At 45.2% G+C, this 17,738-nt stretch overlaps 1 protein-coding gene across 1 annotated transcript in view; it reads left to right on the top strand.

Annotated features, from left to right (window-relative positions):
* Positions 1–17,738, top strand: part of LOC117746272 (nck-associated protein 5-like) — a 62,450-nt gene that overhangs the window by 36,537 nt on the left and 8,175 nt on the right. The window contains exons 7-17 of the mRNA XM_034555313.1: positions 1,560–1,598; positions 1,767–1,886; positions 6,084–6,188; positions 7,063–7,251; positions 7,388–10,995; positions 11,540–11,645; positions 12,462–12,549; positions 15,444–15,764; positions 17,021–17,139; positions 17,296–17,416; positions 17,502–17,677. Coding sequence (XP_034411204.1) covers positions 1,560–1,598; positions 1,767–1,886; positions 6,084–6,188; positions 7,063–7,251; positions 7,388–10,995; positions 11,540–11,645; positions 12,462–12,549; positions 15,444–15,764; positions 17,021–17,139; positions 17,296–17,416; positions 17,502–17,677 — 4,992 coding nt within the window. The remainder of the gene's footprint in view (positions 1–1,559; positions 1,599–1,766; positions 1,887–6,083; positions 6,189–7,062; positions 7,252–7,387; positions 10,996–11,539; positions 11,646–12,461; positions 12,550–15,443; positions 15,765–17,020; positions 17,140–17,295; positions 17,417–17,501; positions 17,678–17,738) is intronic.

The following is a 17,738-nucleotide window of genomic DNA, read 5'->3' as shown; positions in this document are numbered from 1 at the left end:
CACAGCTCGAGGGAGGCGGATGGGAATCTTTGTTATTAACAATTCATTTTAGAAGACGGTGTCATATTTTTCCAGCACTAAAATCTCTCACCACTCACTTTAGCAGAGAGGCTATCCACATTCTCAATCAAGCCCCTTGAAATCTGAAGAGAACCGTATTATATTAGCATTATATATTATTAATTCTCACGCACACTTACAGTCTTTAAAGTCAAAAGGCCTTTTCTTGATGCTTGTACAATAAAGGCTGAAATGCCAGAGAGCGTGTTTTTTTTGCCCTCCTCTGCACTAGCTATCGCTAGCAGCAGTAGACACATGCGCCGCCATCACACCGATATTCAACAACCACAGTGCTGTTGTGCTGTTTAGGGAGCCACATGCTATGGCTGTCCCTGCTTCATTCCTGGAGGAGGGGGGGGGGGGGAGGGGGGGTCGCAATGCTACAGGGGAAGCATGTCCAGCAGGGACAAGTTGCCCAATTTGTCCTGGAACCAACAGGCTCAATGGACTGAGCAGACTTGCCGCAGGGAGGGGAAACACCAGCGAGAGACGAGAGGGGTGAGAGGAAAGGATGGGGAGATTGGAGGAGGAGAGGGGGAGGAAGGAGGTTGAAAGTGATAAAGAAAAAAAGGGAGGAGGAGGAATTTTGTTCCACCGCTTTATTGGAGTTTGCGTCCGCCACGGTTAGTATTTGGGATAAAGTCGCTCTCCTTTCCGCTTCCCTGCCCTCATTACAGTGGCTCAACTCGCCTCCGGTGTGTGTTTGCTTCTCAACTATTTTTCCTGTGCGGTTGACTGGTGTGGAGGGAGGGCTTTGGTTTTGATGATGGAGGCTGTGCGTGTGCCTCTGTAATGACCTCACAGAGCAGTGGTGAGGCCGACGCCTGCTTCGGGACAGAAGGGATGATTACCGTCTGCCGGTCCACACATCAGCGCGTGTGTGTGAGCTCATTTGTACTTTAATTACTTGTTCGGAAGTCGTACAAAGATCGCAATCAGAGATCAAATCCTCCTATCGATACCATTAAGCCAGGTTTCGTTTGATCACTCGGCTATACTCAGATCTGTACCTTGTGGTTTGCGGGAGCCGGGCTCATTTCATCATATTTACTCCCATCTCTCCTTATTCAATAAACGAGAGCGAGGGCACTCAAAAGAGCCGATGTGGCTTCACGCGGTATTAATGAGCAATCAATGGGCCGTAATCGGAGCCGCTTCTCCATCGGCGTTGTGGTCTCCGAGTGCCGGCGGGTGTCAGCTGCTGTGAGACCAGAGCCCAGACGCCTCTGCTCCCACATCAGTCTGGCGCTGTCATTACCAGTGTGAGGAAGTGAGGGTCGAACCTTGTAAAAGAGGTGTGTGTGTGTGTGTGTAATACGCACTCTGTGATATTGTGCTATTGGGTGAGCTCATAATAATTCATCACATGTGTGAATTGGCGCAGGAAGTGCAGCGTTAGCAGTGCAGAGGTGGTCTACCGAGGCCTGTAAGGGTCAAAAAGAGCAGATTCTACAGTTGAGTAACGCCTTGTTTTTTCTTCTTCTCTCCGTCTGTTAAAGGTTGCCAATCAAGTTGTGCAGGCGCTTCTCACCCAGAAGGTTTGTTTCCTTTATTAAAATAACCCAACACAATCTTGCATGGTTAGAATAATGATGCATTATCACGGCGATGCACTCTTCATGAACATAACCCGCTCTGAATATATAAAGATGGACGCAACGTCCACAAGAGAATATCCCACTGATGCTCCCTGTGCTGCTCCTCAGGATCTGAGAGAGGAATGTCTGAAGCTGCGGACTCGAGTTTTTGACCTGGAGCAGCAGAATCGGGCGCTGGGCGTTCTGTTCCAGCAGCGGATCAAGCCCGCCTCGGACCTGCTCCTCCAGGTATGCTGGCCCCTTCAGAGCCCGACACTCTGACCCACGTCTTAACTCTGCTGTTATCACTACTCACAGTCACACTGCAGCTCCTCCAGTCCAAGCCTGAGCATTTAAAGCAGTTTTTCATTTGGATTGTTATCGAACTACTCTGGAGACGGAGGCTTCAAACAGCACTGAATACATTAAATAAATAAAAAATAAGCTTATCAATCAATAAATTTTTTTAAAGTCTGTTTTCTGTTCTGAAGCGAAGATAAAAGAAGAGCACAGATCCCTTGTAGTAGTTTGTTTGTTTATCGTGCACTTGGGGTTCAGTCCGAGGTTGAATATGTGCAATTTTTATGGTTTTCATAGAGTCACTACGAACTGAATAGAGTAGTGGGATGTAACTGTTTAGGAGAGCTTCTGCAAATGCAATCTTAAAATGTACACACAAAAAAAGTCAGTATCTTGCCTGGTGCACAAATCAGAATTAAAATATTTTTTGCTTCCAATGCAGTTCTGGCTCGTTTGCTATATGAAGGCACAAAAAAACCCAAAAAAGATCTGAACCTCTGTTCTGTAAACATCACGCAACAAGCGCTGCGTTAATATTCTCCACAAATCTCACATTCTCTTATTCGGAGTGGTTGTAAATTGCCTCAGTTCATCTCATCGTTCCCTCGGAAATCGCCAATTTAGTGAAAAATGCATTCCAGCTGGATTTTCAAGGAGTAATTATGAGACAGACGGACCTGCCACCACTTCTATTGTGATATCGCATCGCAGGGTAAGGTCAGTTTGGGAAGGAGGGTTTCACATAATTGTGTAAATTCCAGGGTTCCTCGCTGTCAATATGAAAAAAGGAAGAGGAGAGGAGAGGAGAGGAGCTGTCAGTCGGTCCAGATGAGAGCAGAGGAGAGAAAGAGGAGACGCTGAAAAGAGAGGAAGCAAGGATAGATAAGAAGGGAAGGACAGGAGGGTGAAAATGGAGAGAGATGAGATAGCAGAGAGACGAGGAGGAGGAGGAGGAGGAGGAGGTAGAAGGGAAAAACCGAGTGCCAAATAAGAAGGAGCAGAAACGGTATAGATACACTGAGTAAAAAAAAAGGGACTAGGAATAGAAATATTATGGCTCTGGGTGTGTTGTAAAGCTCTCTGTCAGTTCCATAGACTTGCAGCATCATTATTGGACAGGCAGGAACATTGTCAAGTGAAACTGCAATATAAAAGGCTGGAGGGGGGATATTGATGACATCACCGCGGGGACCGAGCGGTGCAGTCTAGCTGCAGACGAGAATTAAGCCTGCGTAATGTGTTTTCCCCTTTTCTTCCTCCCTGAGATGATATATCCTTTGATTTGGCGTGAGGGCCGTGCGTCCTCGTAGAACGTGAAGGTTCTCCTACAGGAAAGTCGTTTTCCCATCTGCTCGTTACCTAATAATGGCATTTCAACCATCAGCTGGTGATTCAGTGTGAGAAGTAATCATAATGTGACCACGCTGCTCCGGATGTTCTGTGTGCCCATTATGAGCTCTCCATGTGTGGGAGAGCTGTTAAAACATCTATAATTACCACAGGGCACTGGAACTTCCTCCAGTATGTAATTAAGAAATGTTCCTTGTGTGAATCAGTAGCACGCATTGTAAAACCAGCAAATATATATATATATATATACTGTATATATATATATATATATATATATATATATATATATATACGGAAAAGAAAACGTGATCTTTACGCTGAATATAAATATTCATAAATGTATATTTTTGCACAAAGAATCATGCAAAGCACCACTTTAAAGTTCTAAATTAAATGAGTAACAAGAATGTGTGAATTAAAAAAAGTTAGTTTTATAACTTTTGCATCATTATTGTGGTACTCGTGAAACCAAACCTCCACACTTGCGTTATTACATTAGCCATCCCACTTACTAAACCATCCGAGCACCATATCTAATAAAACTCTGGAAATAACCATTTCTTCTCTCTTGGAGCCTCACTCGCCCACATGAGTGTCCTGTTTCCCGTCTCGCTCCTGACCTTTTGCTTATCAGTAATTAAACCTTCTCCAGTCCCCCGAGGGCATCTTGAGTTTTCTCTGATAACGAACCATGATGCTTTTAATGGGAGCACAACACAACAGTTGAACTGGTTTGATTCCCAAAAAACGCCACAAAATACTCGAAATTATCTCGAAATGACAAATTCAAACAAATTCTGCCCCCTTTTTTTATGGTCAAATTTGTCGACCAAGCCTGGAGATATTTTTTTCAACAGCTATCTCACCTTCCTCTGGTCATATTGCAGCTCAGCCCGGAGCCGTCTTCTCACATCCTGCCGTAGTTTAACGGGCCGTGTGCAGCTGCAGCTTTAGGAAAAGCCTTTGTGATGAGTCAGACGTATAGATCGGGTCACACAGGTGGGCGTCTTGTCTTTTCTCTCTCGCTGCTTGTCGTCCCGCCGGTGTGTGTGTGTGTGTGTGTGTGTGTGTGTGTGTGTATGTGTGTGTGTGTTGCAGTCAACCAATGGGTTTTTGACAGGGGGTTGCCAATACTGATGTGTGTGTTTAGGAGCTGCGTATTGCTGTTATTCTGAGCTGTTCTTCATTGTCTTGAAATATGACCGCTGTCAAGCACAAAAACAACAAAGAAAAGCTTCGATTTTTCTTCATCATGACACGCAACGCTTCTCCATTGTCTTGGAGACTAATGGATGTTAATGTTATTGAAAGGCCCGGTCTGCGTGATGTATGACAGTCTATATGACTTTCATCGTGGCCTTGAACCTCAGAGAGTTCAAGACGTGCACACAGCCTTGTCATCTACCGTTTCCTTCCACTATCTCCCCGTGACTCTATTGACTGAATCCTTGATGAGTATGCTGAGGAGGTGAAACCCGGCACCTTACGATAAGATCAGAGCCTCCCGTGACACCCCGGCCACTCCCATCCCCGCGTGGACAGCAGGGAGGCCTGGCGATGCGGCAAATTTCATTTTCATGAGAAGCCATCTGGAGGCTTTGAGTCCAAAGCGATGCAGCGTTTCATTTCCATAGAATAATGTTTCGGTGAAGCTTTACAACGAATAGAGCAAACACCTATAATGTTTTGGGTGCAGTTATTAATTCAACGCCAAATAAATGTAAATAAAAACAACCCAAATGTGACCTGGAAAAGGAAACAATAAAATGAAATCTTGTGGTGAATAGTCTCCGTCATACACACACAAATACAGAAGGAGACGTGGGATGGTTGTGTTCTGGCTGCAGGCAAAGTGATGCCGCATGTTTGGTCTGGAGAGACAAAATAAACGGTGAAGTTTCGGTGTCATTAGGAGCATTTTTTCTTTCTCTTTCTTTCCCACCGAATGTTCTGAGGACGCCTTTCAGAAAAAAAAAGTCAATAGAAACTGTCAGCAGAGAGTTTAATGGAACGCAGTAAAATTGATGATTTTAAAATGGCGATGGCATTAAAAGAAAATGTGGAGAAGGTGACTAACGTTTACAACATGCAATTTTCTTGATACATATTTTTTTCTTCTTTTTCTGCTGCAGGTTAAACACAGCATGAGAAATGCTGGAATCTAAGACTGGAATATATCAGAGCTCAGAAATACGCACATGTGTATATATACCTATACTCCCAGTGTGAGCATTAGTTTTATCCTCGGCAGGAAATGCAGCAAAAGATCAATTGTTATATTCCGGTTCCCGGTTTAAGTTGATTTGAGCACGGGAAAGCCAGTGTAATTAAGTTCTGAGATTAATACGTAGAGATGTATTTGGTTTTGTATCCGTCCCTCCTAAGCTGAGGAGTTAAATACCAGAAGAGACTGCAGACTAGCGTATGAATAATACAAAAAATCAAAGGATTCCCTTACTCCCTGATGCAATTATTTCCTTTTCACATCATTTTTTTTCCCGGCCAATGACATTAGTGACTTTGAGCGTATGAATTAGGGCTCACACTGTACAGCCCTTTGAAATGTTGGAAAATAAATCCTTTTTTTTTTTTTATTATTGACATTTATAACTTTTATAACTTTATATCTGTTTTTAATTTAATAAACAGTATATTCGTGAGGTGCCAAAAGCAGTGCCGTGTGCTGAACGGTGATGAAGAACAACCCCCCTCCCCTACCATTTTGCTGTCATTTTAATGTCTTGAAATCCCTGCAGTGGAGATTTTAATCTGTTGTCCTTCCTTCTGCCTCTTTAGAAACTCCACTCTCGGATCATGGATCTATCTGCAGCAGATTTGCTCTTGGAGCCCGAGAGAAGCAAGGCCTTTCTGCTTTCCAGGAACACAGACTCTCCTTTTAGTGTAAGCTTTAATGGGAAACATGCAGGAGGCAATGTATTTCTCTTTTCTTTTTGTCTTCAGCCATATGAATCGTCCAGGTAGCATAACCGCACTCAAGAAATCATTACGCGATATTAAAATACAGACACGACTAGAAGAATCCGTGACCCCTCCTCTGCTCTCTGCAGGAAGAGCTTGCGGCATCATTCGGCACTAAGAGGAATAAATCCTTGTCATATTACCAGAAAACCATCGATTGACTCGCCATCAGTAAAAATGACTCCATAGGACACCGTGCAACATTAGTCATCTTATGTATTATGCATCAAGGCCTGAAAATGAGTTATTTTACCCTTTTAGCCCTCTGAGAATGCCATCTGATAAACTCTAATGTGTATCGTTGAGAGCGGAAGAGGACGGAGAAAAATAAATAATAATTATTGATTCATAAATCATCTCGTTATCTGAAAAATCATCTCTTTTAAATAGGTTGCATTAGGGAATGCACTTATGCGAGATGAGTGAACTATCTTATTTCTTGTCTTGCATAGGAGAATAAAATACCTTGCATAGTGAGACATATGCAAATACCTCTGCAGTAAGATGCTAATTAGAGAAACATCTGCCATGCGCTGATGACTGCACATAGAAATGTGATTGATATTTTTAAATTGAGTTTGAAAAGTGCATCACCGAAGCATTTTAGGTATTTGATTGGTCTGTCAAGTCTTTGTTAAATATCTTTCATCACAAAATTAACAGCAAGATAGCAATTAGACAAGCATCGCTACCTGACAAGGTGCACATCAAATACTCTGACATTTAGAGCACTCGCAGACTAAATGATGCATTTATTCACCGAATAAACGTCATGTCTCTTTTCTCCCTCTCGTAGGAGGTGCAGATGAATGGAAAGGCGGGTCTCCCAGTGGCCAAGTGTCTGAGCCAGCTGAGTCTGACAGTGCCAGCGCCTGTGTACCCACGCAGCAGCTGTAGCAGTAGTGAGTTGTCCCTGTCGAGTGCATGCAGTGAATTCTCCAGCGGCTCCTATACCTGGAATGATGGACGCTCCTGTGGGAAAATGGTAAACCTTCTCGCTCTATAATAGACGCAGTAGCTGTAGTAATACAGTAGCTTGTACAGATCCCTGTTTGCTGCCTTCTTTTCTGAGGCCTTGTTCTGAGATACTTGTTGACCCGCTCCTTCTTTTTGCCCCGTAGTCATCGCTGACCTGGGAGAAGAGGCTGAGTTTGGGTTCGTCGGCTCCTAGTAATATCTGCGCCCCGCCGGAGGAGCAGCCGCCCACAAGGCGCAAGGAGAGCAACATACTGGAGGGACTGAGGAAGCTCCAGAGGAGGAAACACAGGAGCTCCTCTGTTTCGTCCAAGGTTTCCAAGTCGGCCGACAAAGACTGCATGAACTCCAACGAGGGCATCTACTCCCTGGGTATAAAGACTGGCAGTAAAGGGGTGTCCAAGCCCACCCACGTCGGTAGAACTTTAGCTGTCGGGGGCAAGAGGTTCTCTTATGATTCTGATGATGCAGATGATGAATTGCCACATTCCAGTCGAGGAGTTGACATCCCCACCAAGGATAGCTGGTTTTACTGTAAGAGGCTCTCTCGGAGCATATCAGACAGTTTGTGCAGCTGGGAGGGGCTACAGGACAGTGGGGGGGGAGGGGACGGGAGCTTGGGTCCAGCGGCTTCAAAACACCCTTCTGGCTGTGACTCAAAAGAGCGTCCTGAGAAACTCCTGAGTTTCATCAACAGTTTTCTCCCAGAGGGAGCGAGGACATCAGCTTTTTCTAAACCCTCCTCACTGCACTTCATCCCTTCTGACCCAGAGGGTCCAAACCCCCTCTCTGACGCGGATGATCTAGAGGAACTCAACTCTGAGTCTAGTGACATCCGAATGTCCTTCAGCCAGCCACCGGAGCGAGCGGAGAGGGACTCCGAGAGGGTTTCACGAGATGCTGCCAAGCTGCTTGCACAACAGTGCTTGCGAAGAGAGCAGGGACGCACCCAGTCTGCAGATGGGAGGCCCAGGCCTTTCAGCCTAATTAAGGAGCCCAAAGGGGCAACGTCTACTCAGTCTGAGGAGAGCATTTCTAAAATATTTGATGCCGAAGGAGAGCCTATTGAACTTTGTGCTCAGAAGCTCACAGCAGGTGTTGGCCCTGTAAATGACATCCAAAGTAGCAAAGTAATTGACGATTACACGGAACTACTGCCCCGCGAGAGGCCAACAAGGCAGAAATCAGTAAATGCAAGAAACTACACCGTTCTTGAATCTCCAGAGAAGCCGTCTGAATATCAAATTAGGTCGGGCAAAACAAGCAATAGCAGGGATGGAAGTGCAGAGAGGCTGTCAATGCAGCTGACGCCACAAAGGAAATTAATCAAACCACCAGCCAACCGACCTAATAAAGGCCATTCCATCCCTCCCATGAACGATTCTGCTCCGAAGTCGAGTGGTTCAAAGATACCCGGTCGAAACAAACCTTTAGGATCACCACTGAAATTGTCTAAGGTTTCTTCCACTGAACCAAGTAGCAGTGGAAACTCAGGACCCTCTGGTCAGGAGAAGTCCCCCTCCTCTCCTGCAGTTAAAATGTCCAGGTTCATCAAAGCAGCAGGAACCTGTTCACAGAGCCCAAAGGCAGTAAACTCCAAGCTCCCCAGCAGGGCCGAATGGAGTAAGGGCTCCTCCTCCAGTTCCCCACACCTCTCAAGGAGGCACCTGGAGTATGCTGACAATGGCGAACAGCCAACCAGAGACAAACACTGTGAAACCAGCAAAAATAAACTCAGGTCCCCTTCTCCTCCCCCTCCTCCGGGCCGCACCACCTCCTTACTAATCAGACCAAATTACGAAGGGTCGCCTCAAGCACATAAAACATGGGTGGCTCAAACCTCCACACCGACCACTGTGAGGGGCCCTCCCCCAAGTTACCACACATCACTTGTACCAAATATGCAAACTACGCTACCCATCAAGGATAAAGACTGTTTAGACTTGGATGCAGGCTACGGGACTGCACTTGCACCTCAGAAACTGGTTGAGAAAACCAGTCAGCACCTTCAAAAGTCCCCCGCCAATACTCAGACAACTACTAAAGGCACTTCCAAGAGGATGACCACAAAAGACTACCTCCCTTCTGCAAACTCAGGGTGTGCTCCAGAATCTGAAAATGCACCTAAAAGCTCAAAGAATGTCCCTCCTCCCTACAGTGCCCTCAGAGGGTCCTCTCTTCAAAATTCATTTGCAAGTAAAAGAGGATCAACCCATGATAATGTCCATCAGACAGTGCAGAAGACGTCTATTAGTTTGCCTATATCGCTTCAGGACACTCCTCACGGTAAAACAGAACCCCAAAATGGCAAAGCGGTTGTCAGCCCACCCAGCTCAGTCATGATTTCCCCCAACTCAGCGGATAAAGCCTCAAAGACTCGCATCCCAATGGGGTTTAAAGCATTTTTAAAATCTCCCCCGAGCCATAAAAATAGTCCCTCTATACCAGGCAAGCAAGAGAAAGATCATATCAACTCAGTCTCCAAGGAGACTGTGACTTTAAATGCTTCTACTCAGTGTGACAGCTTGCAGCCAGTGTACAGTATTGATTCACCAGCCAAGATGTCTGTTACAGAGGGAAAAGGTGATGTCCAGTATAGGTTGCTGGAAGACGAAGTGCATGCTGCTGTGTTGCCAGAGGAGGAAGAGGTTTGCGATAAAGGGAAAAGGAGTAGTCAGCTTTTCTCCAGATCCATATCTGTAACTACTAAACCTCATCTTAAGCCAGCCTTGGGGATGAATGGGGCCAAAGCAAGGAGCCAGAGCTTCAGCACCAACTACATTGAGAAACCCAACATCAATTCTCTGGATGGACCGGGTAAAATCCGAACTCAGATCATCACCAACTCGGGCGAAAGGGGAAACTCTTTGTCAAGGCAGACTTCATTGGAGGTACCAAGTGGTGGGTTAGCGGAGAGCCCTGTCCATCCCCCCAGGACTAGGCTTAGCCACTATGGAGGCATGACGGGGTCAAACAGCCACAACGTCCTCCCTGAGAGAACTTCTAAATCAGGCTCCAAAGGTAACGGGTCACAGGGCACAGCGAAGGCGAACGCCATCACCTCACCTTCTCAAAAAGAGGCCCGAAGCTTACCCATCAGTGATAGGATTGGTTTGAACAATATTCGCAAGACCGCAAAAGTTGCCTCTCATCCACAGTTTCATCCTCCCTCCTCTTGTGTCTATCGCTCAGAAAATCCAGTGCGAGAGACGGGAGGCCTAGAAACCAGCGCTAACGAGCCAGACCTCAGCAGGGAAGTCCAAACCCAGGAACACTCTCCGGACACGGAGGAGAAGAAAATCAGCCCAACGGCCTGCACTATCGAAGAGAAAGTCATGATGGGAATCGAGGAGAATTTGCAGAAATGTCAAGAGCAGGAGAAAGTAGCTGCCAGCGAGACCAAACAAAAGACGGGCCCCTCTCTGGCGAACTGGTTCGGCCTCCGTAAGAGCAAACTTCCAGCTCTGAGTGGTAAGAAAGCTGAACCTCCGAAGGGGAAAGAGGAGAAGATAGAGACAAAGATTGGATCAGTGCTCGGCGGCAAACAGGTGAAGTCTGACAAGAAGAAGGATAAGAAGAAAAATGACAACCAGCAGAGGGACAGTCAGGAGGTGCAGAATCTGTCTGAGATGAACAACAAGCTGAGCTCCATCATGGACCACTGCAACAACCAGATGGGTCAGATTGCCAGTCAGATCCAGTGTACGACAGCCTTCATCGGCAAAGACCAGTTTGTGAAGGAGCTTCTTGGCAGGTGGGTGAAACAACAAGTGCAATCCTGAATGAATTACCCTTAATTGTTCGGATGCGACGCTGATTACTTCCTACCACCGAGGCTTCTCGGTGTTGTCGAGTGAATCGGACGATTTAAAAACAAATTGGTTGTTCTATTAAATTAAACATGAGCTCCCGTTGCATTAAACTTGGGAGGAACTGATAAATAAACAGCACGAAGCAGCAGCTGTCAGTTTGAGTTACGACTCCACTCCTGTGAGCGTGAGCAGATCCCGGACCAGCATTCAGACGCATAGTCGGCAAACTCAAGTTAAAGCGTCTGTAAAGATCCACATTTCACACCTTCAAATCACAGCTTGACAGATTGGTATCCAGAGTAACTGCAATCGCTTGAATTGCAGCCCTTCACAGAGGTTGTGGAACATTTGACGACTGGTACTGTGTGTTTTACGCACAGGTCGATGCAATTCCTCAGCAGTCTCCACCTGGCGAGTTGATAAAGGAGGAGCTCGCCGTGCAGATGTAAAAAAAAAAAAACTGAGCAAATCTCATTTTCTTCGCAGGACCGCTGTGAAGGGCAACTGTGTGGCTGCATCGCCGCCCGGGATCTCCACCCCCAAGAAACACAGTGATACGAGGAGAGATATGGAGATCTGTGCAGATACTGCTGTGAGTGAGCAAATACGCCAACACAACACATCTGACTTTATTATACCTACTTTTCTCGGTGTCCATTGAGAGCAATGTTGTTGTTGTTGGTGTTGTTGTTGTTTTAAGCTACATCTCGCTCAGAGACAGTCATCAGGTCATGTAATGTACAAACTTCAATTAGGCATCTCTCAGCGACTTGTTTCTCTAAATCGTATCGGCGCACTTTATAAGCAAAAGGCCAAAAATTATGACCTTGTGGATTTACTCTTCATTATCTGTCCGTCAAAAAAAACGACAGACTGCCCCGAGAGCTTGAGAGTAGCAAGACGGCAATAAAAAAAATTCACACAAAGAGAATCTCGCCGCATAATGTAGGACATTTAATCCAGATGATGTGGGATTTTGATAACATGGAGGAGCCCGTTATCGGAGGCACTCAATTTGACAAAAGAGCCATTTAAAACCCTCCTCCAAGCTTTCTCTCTATCTTCTCCCCACAGAAATACAACAAAAGAGGAACACTTTATGACCTACAAGCTCCGTCTCTTTTACCACCCCAAAACCACTTAAAAAAATAACCCAATTAAAGTAAGGCAGCAAAGTACTACTGTTGCCTTACTTCTTGAAACTTGAAACATATAGCAAAAAGACAAACATTTGAAAATACATGAATCTGAAGGTACAATAAAATGATACTTTACCTCAAAAGGAAGACATATAAAATGGATAAAAGTTAGATAATGAAACATGATCTCTAATAGACGCTTATCTCCAGTGTAATGTGATTTATAGCTCATCTGCTTACCAACATCACTGTTTTTTGTAATATTCTAGACCCTTTTAATGAGTCAGAAGATCCACCTGAGGCCTGAAAATGAAGCAGGACGCATCCCAGACACGTCTTGCCAAGACCACATGATCGGTAAGCTTTTGTACCAAAAATAACTTACGCATATGGTGTGACTGTATGATTAAGTGTCAAAAAAACCCAAACAATGCTCACATGTTGTGTGCAATATTACTTTTTGCTACTTTTACGCCAAATGTCCGACTGTTTTAAGCCACTGAGCTTCACATTCGCCAGTGATTACTTTCTTTTTTCAAGTGAGCTTCCGAAAAGCTGTCACTAACCATCACAAATGTACCGGTGCAATGGAGCATTCACATATTTTGTGTTTTTATGGTTGTGATTGACAACTCAATTCCTCCGCCAACGAATTCCCTCACACTGCCAGGCTCACCATCACTGTGGGGAAAAAGCAGCAGCAGCTGTGGAACCAATAAATAAATAAATAAAAACTTGGTTGACAATCCCGTCAGGTGATTGATGTGCAACCAGGTGATATTGTGTAATGCCTGAGCAGCTAAGAAAGTGAGATGAGACAAGCAATGCATTGGTCCATTTTAAAAGTTTGGGCTACTTTCCTCCCATAACATACTGATACACACATATGGGTGTTTATTTTAATAGTTTGTCTTTTGGCTTTAAATTGAATGAAGGTTAATAACATGTTGTGTTTGTTTAAAGCTGCTTTAATCAATATCTTGATATCATATTTCACTAACTGGCTGTAAAAGATGATCATTGTACTGTGTGTTTGCTTCATTGTTGGCTTTTTATATCCAGAATATTCTGATGGTGGTGAATGTGAAAACATTAGATGGGCTTCACAACCGCCCGTGCTGGTGGAAATAATATCCACAGAACCAGAAACTTGTTCTCAGCTTCACTTCTTTGTATACAATTGCAATTTCTTTTGAAAAATAACTTAAATAGTTTGGGCTTGAGTGTCTTGAGTGTGGAAATTAACTTGTGATGCCACGGTCACGGCGCCAAAAATGACATTCCTTAAATGAATTGCCTATGTATTCCTGATTAACACGATGAGCACTTCTAGAGAGTATGACCTAAATATTTCATAAAGGTTTCAGCGGCAGCTGCTTTAATGCCACATATTTTCAAAGTGCAGCATCCACTGGCCAGACAAACACATCAATCATATAAATAGTTTACAGCAGCCAGATTATGATGCAAGCAGCGTTGAGCAAAATCCAAAGTTATGAATGTGGACTTTGAAGTTCACTCTGCAATGGTCAGTTATTGTATATTAGCAGGACTTCCCTCGAGGCGCTATTTCCTCTTGTAAAGGGACGATAAATAACATTTTGACTGGCCTGTAGCACGGAATGAGCCTAATACATCTGCAGGGGTTTGACAGCGGTGTTGATCAATACCAATGATTTGGCAATTATTTCACTGCCTGCTGATGCTTCTGGCTTTCAAACTTACTTTCAACTCTGTTGTCAAAGCCAAAGTAAAGAGAAAAAAAAGGCTCTATTGCGACACCATACTCGCTGCAAATAGTGTGAATTATCATTAGCATCGCAGAAAGCCCATTTCACACTGTGAAGGGATGCACCGACCAGCTCTCTGCCCTTGGAGGTTGTGTGGAGAAGTGATGAAAAACTACATTGTGTCCAATTGTTGTTGCCTCTGGACAGAATTACTGTGCACCATGTTCTGGTTTGGGTTTCGGGGGCACTTTGCACGGCAAGGCTTGGCATTCAATTATACCGCCGTGTAATCTACGGCTCTCTCCACCTTTTTGTCTTTCTCACACACACACACAAACAAGCATGTGTGTATTCTCTGCTTGTCTTTGCATGTCAACGACTCCCTCATATACGCACTAATGTTGAGACAACCTTCAGGTACGACGCACCTTTTAAATGGGATGAACTGCAAAGTCTCAGTTTGACATTCCTCTTAGATATTGGAAAGCTTTATCATCTGATTTTGATTCCCTTGTATTGTGGATGTCTTAATCTGAATGAGAGGCAGCATGGTTGAAAGATGAATAAATCCAAATTTAATTTGACAAAAAAGACCATCTGTCCAGCGAACGCGGTGCATGTGTACATCCAAACACGAGGACTCATTTTCACAGGTGTGTTGAATGTCTGCAGCCAGTAAGAAAAGAAAAAAAGTGCACGTAAACGATCATCTGTATATGAACCGACTGGGCTTTGGCATCCAGAAGAGGATGCAGGTGTTACTTTAGTGCATTGTTAATGAGCATTGAAGAGACAGATGGGGAGATGGATCCAAAGTTTAAGCTTAAGACTCAAATGTAAACGTGAAACTGTGAAACCCAACAGAGAGAAGTTAAACGTGTGTTTTTGCTCTAACTTCCAATGAGATTGTGCAGCTGAGCAGCAGAGCCTGCAGATATAGATCCATCTCTCCTCCGGTCTGCTTTTAAGAGGTTTTCACTCCAGAGGATCAAGAGTGGGAGATATGATGCACAGCAACACGGTGGAAAAAACACTTAATAACTCATTTGAATTTGAACATTTATGAACCTTTCGCTTTTGCAAATCCTATCTCGGCAATGTAACCGTTGTTAGTACCGAGGACCCGTCCATCTGTTGCGGCCCGAGTCAAGGCTCTGTGAACTGTGGCTTCCAAACCGCGTCCATCTGTTGCTACTGGCTGTCATTGCTCCTGATCACCACCCGGCGTGCAGGCGCATGGATCCGAGGAACGTGTCCTTGGGCTTTAGCTCAAACGTGTGTTGTTACCATGATGGCACCAAGAGTGTCTGACAGGAACAATAGGATCATCTGAAATATGACTTCCTCAAATAATATGACTTTCTTTTCTCCTTTCCTCTCCGTGTTACTAAACCTGCTCCAGACGCCCTCTTTACTCACAACCCTTTCCGTTGCATGTGAATCCGAGCCCTCCTTTTCTCAGCCTGTGTCGCCGTTCCCGTGCTTCTCCCAGACATCACACTCCTCTCCCTGTCACTTTAGGCTCCGGCTGTCAGATGAGAACCCTGGACAGCGGGATCGGCACCTTCCCCCTCCCTGATTCCGTCACCCGGGCCAGCGGTCGCCACATCTCCAAATCTGAGTCCAGCCCAGGTGGGGTGACCGCAGGCTCTTCTGATCTAGATCGGGAGCCTCCCTCTTCTCACCCAGACCCCTCACAACCTGATGTGAAAGTGCCTTCCCTCCCAAACACCCGCCCGCATGCCCCGACAAGCATGGGTCACTCCCTGTCCGAACCCAGTGTGACCTGCAGCGACCACGCACAAGACACCCAGAGCCGCCTGCCCAAATTAGCAGCTTCAGGTAAGTCAAGAACTTTTTTTTAAATATATTCAACGCTAACTTTGCATTTAGTGCCAGGTTATTCTCCTCCATTGGCTGGTCGTGGCACCACACGACAAAGAAGAACCTTTTTTAATTTCTATTTGATTTTCTCAATCAACGGCAAGGAGGAAAATTAATTGAAATGCACGTCTTTAAAAGCAACTAACCATCATGCCAGATGGCAGAGTGCCCAGCCTCGAGAGCCCCGAGTCGGCTTGTTTTTCCCTCTCGGAGAGTAAGTGACATATTGAATGTCACTGTACTTTATGTGGACACGTTTCCCTCCAGGCCGCTCAAGGGCGCCAGACGAGAGGAAGTCGTCGGCTTTATTAGCCTCTGATTAGAAGAAGAACCTTGTTTGTTCGGCTAATTTTGAAGCTAATGCATCAACCCTGCCGTCTACTAACGGGTGCAATCAGACAGGCACCGACCGTAGATCATCTGCCTCTCTCCGTGGAAAGCTGGTGTGTGGGATGCAATCAGACGGCTGATTAAAGCCACAATAGCACACAGAGTGGAGCGGTCGCGTCCGGGGCTTTCTGCTTACAGAACATTAGCCTGCATCTCTTTCACCTCGGGGCAATTTAAGTCCCAACTGTAGAGTCTTCCCCGCGGTACGAGTTGATTATGAGAGCCTCTGTTCATCGATATCGTGTGTTTCAGCCCTCCTGTATGCGTCCTTTCATCACAAGAGAAGGATCGGCTTCTGTCACTGTTATTTGATTCCTAATAAGAAGAAGGTAAAAAGCACTTTTATGATGCTGATGCAGAATTTTTATAGGGAGATGGAGCTGTGGCCCAAAGCGGGCCGTAATTATAATGCAGCTCAAAAAGAGACAATTAAATTGCCGTCTGTCGGCCGAGTGATAATAAGGCAGTGCTTTGTTGTTCGGGGGCCGATAGCTAAAAGCTGCCGGGAGTCATGGCGGGGAACAGTGGCAGGGTGAACACCATTAATGTTTGATGGCTTGGTTATTGTGCAGCTCATTTCATATGTGCAGAAAAATAAATGGGTATGCAGTTGAATGGGTTTTGCTTGAATGCATATTCTCATCCTTTTGTTTCATCAATCTGTCCGTCTGAAGGGAAGATTGTCACTTTGGAAGAATTCAGATGATGTTTTCCTTCTTCTCTCTGTCTATTTGCATTACGTTATTAAGCGGTCAAATAGCCGTTTTCTGTTACATACCGCACGCCCGATGACTCATTTCTCTTTTGTCTCTTTGGACTTATAGATGCAATCAGGACAAAGAGGTTGAGTCTCGGCTCTCCACGCAGCAGCAGCATCTCCACAGAGGACAAAGAGACGGAAGCAGAGAGGACGATGAAAGCCCAGGATGAGGACCTGCCCAGTGTAAGTCATTAACATTACAATATGCACACAGCATTCACTATTTACACATTTACACGTCTTGAGAAGTTAAAAGAATTGAAGACAAATCACGATGCGGTTTTTTCGTCTTTGAAGATGCCAATATTTGAAATGATTTTTTTTGAAACGATTAAACAGGAAAGAGCCCTGCAAGTGAGCACGTACTCAGGGAGCGGCAGCGACACCGAGACCGAACCAGAGAGAACCGGAAGCTCACCACAGAGGACCCTGGTCAACAGATCTAAAAAGAGGGACTCAGGTCTGTCCAAATTATTCATGAGCTTCCTTTTAGTCATTTTCATTCTTTCCCATATTTTCTATTAAAAGTAATTCCCCATCCACAGTGGACCAGAATGAGGAGACCCTGAAGAGGAGCAGTGTGGAGACGTCCTTGTCCATCATGGACTACTACCAGCACGAAATGTACTCTCATCTGGAGAAGGACAGCCGGCGGATCTCCCAGTACAACCTGTTGCACAAGGAGTCGTCCCTGGATGGCAAAGCCGGAGACAGACTCAGTGTGAGTATCGGAACTGTTTTTACCCATAAAAAGATTCTTCACAGGCATGCTGCTGGTTCCT

This window comes from Cyclopterus lumpus, chromosome 2, assembly GCF_009769545.1.
Source record: "Cyclopterus lumpus isolate fCycLum1 chromosome 2, fCycLum1.pri, whole genome shotgun sequence".
Taxonomy (NCBI): domain Eukaryota; kingdom Metazoa; phylum Chordata; class Actinopteri; order Perciformes; family Cyclopteridae; genus Cyclopterus; species Cyclopterus lumpus.
Note: the sequence above shows the minus strand (reverse complement) of the source record. Positions and strands in the feature narration are given on the sequence as shown.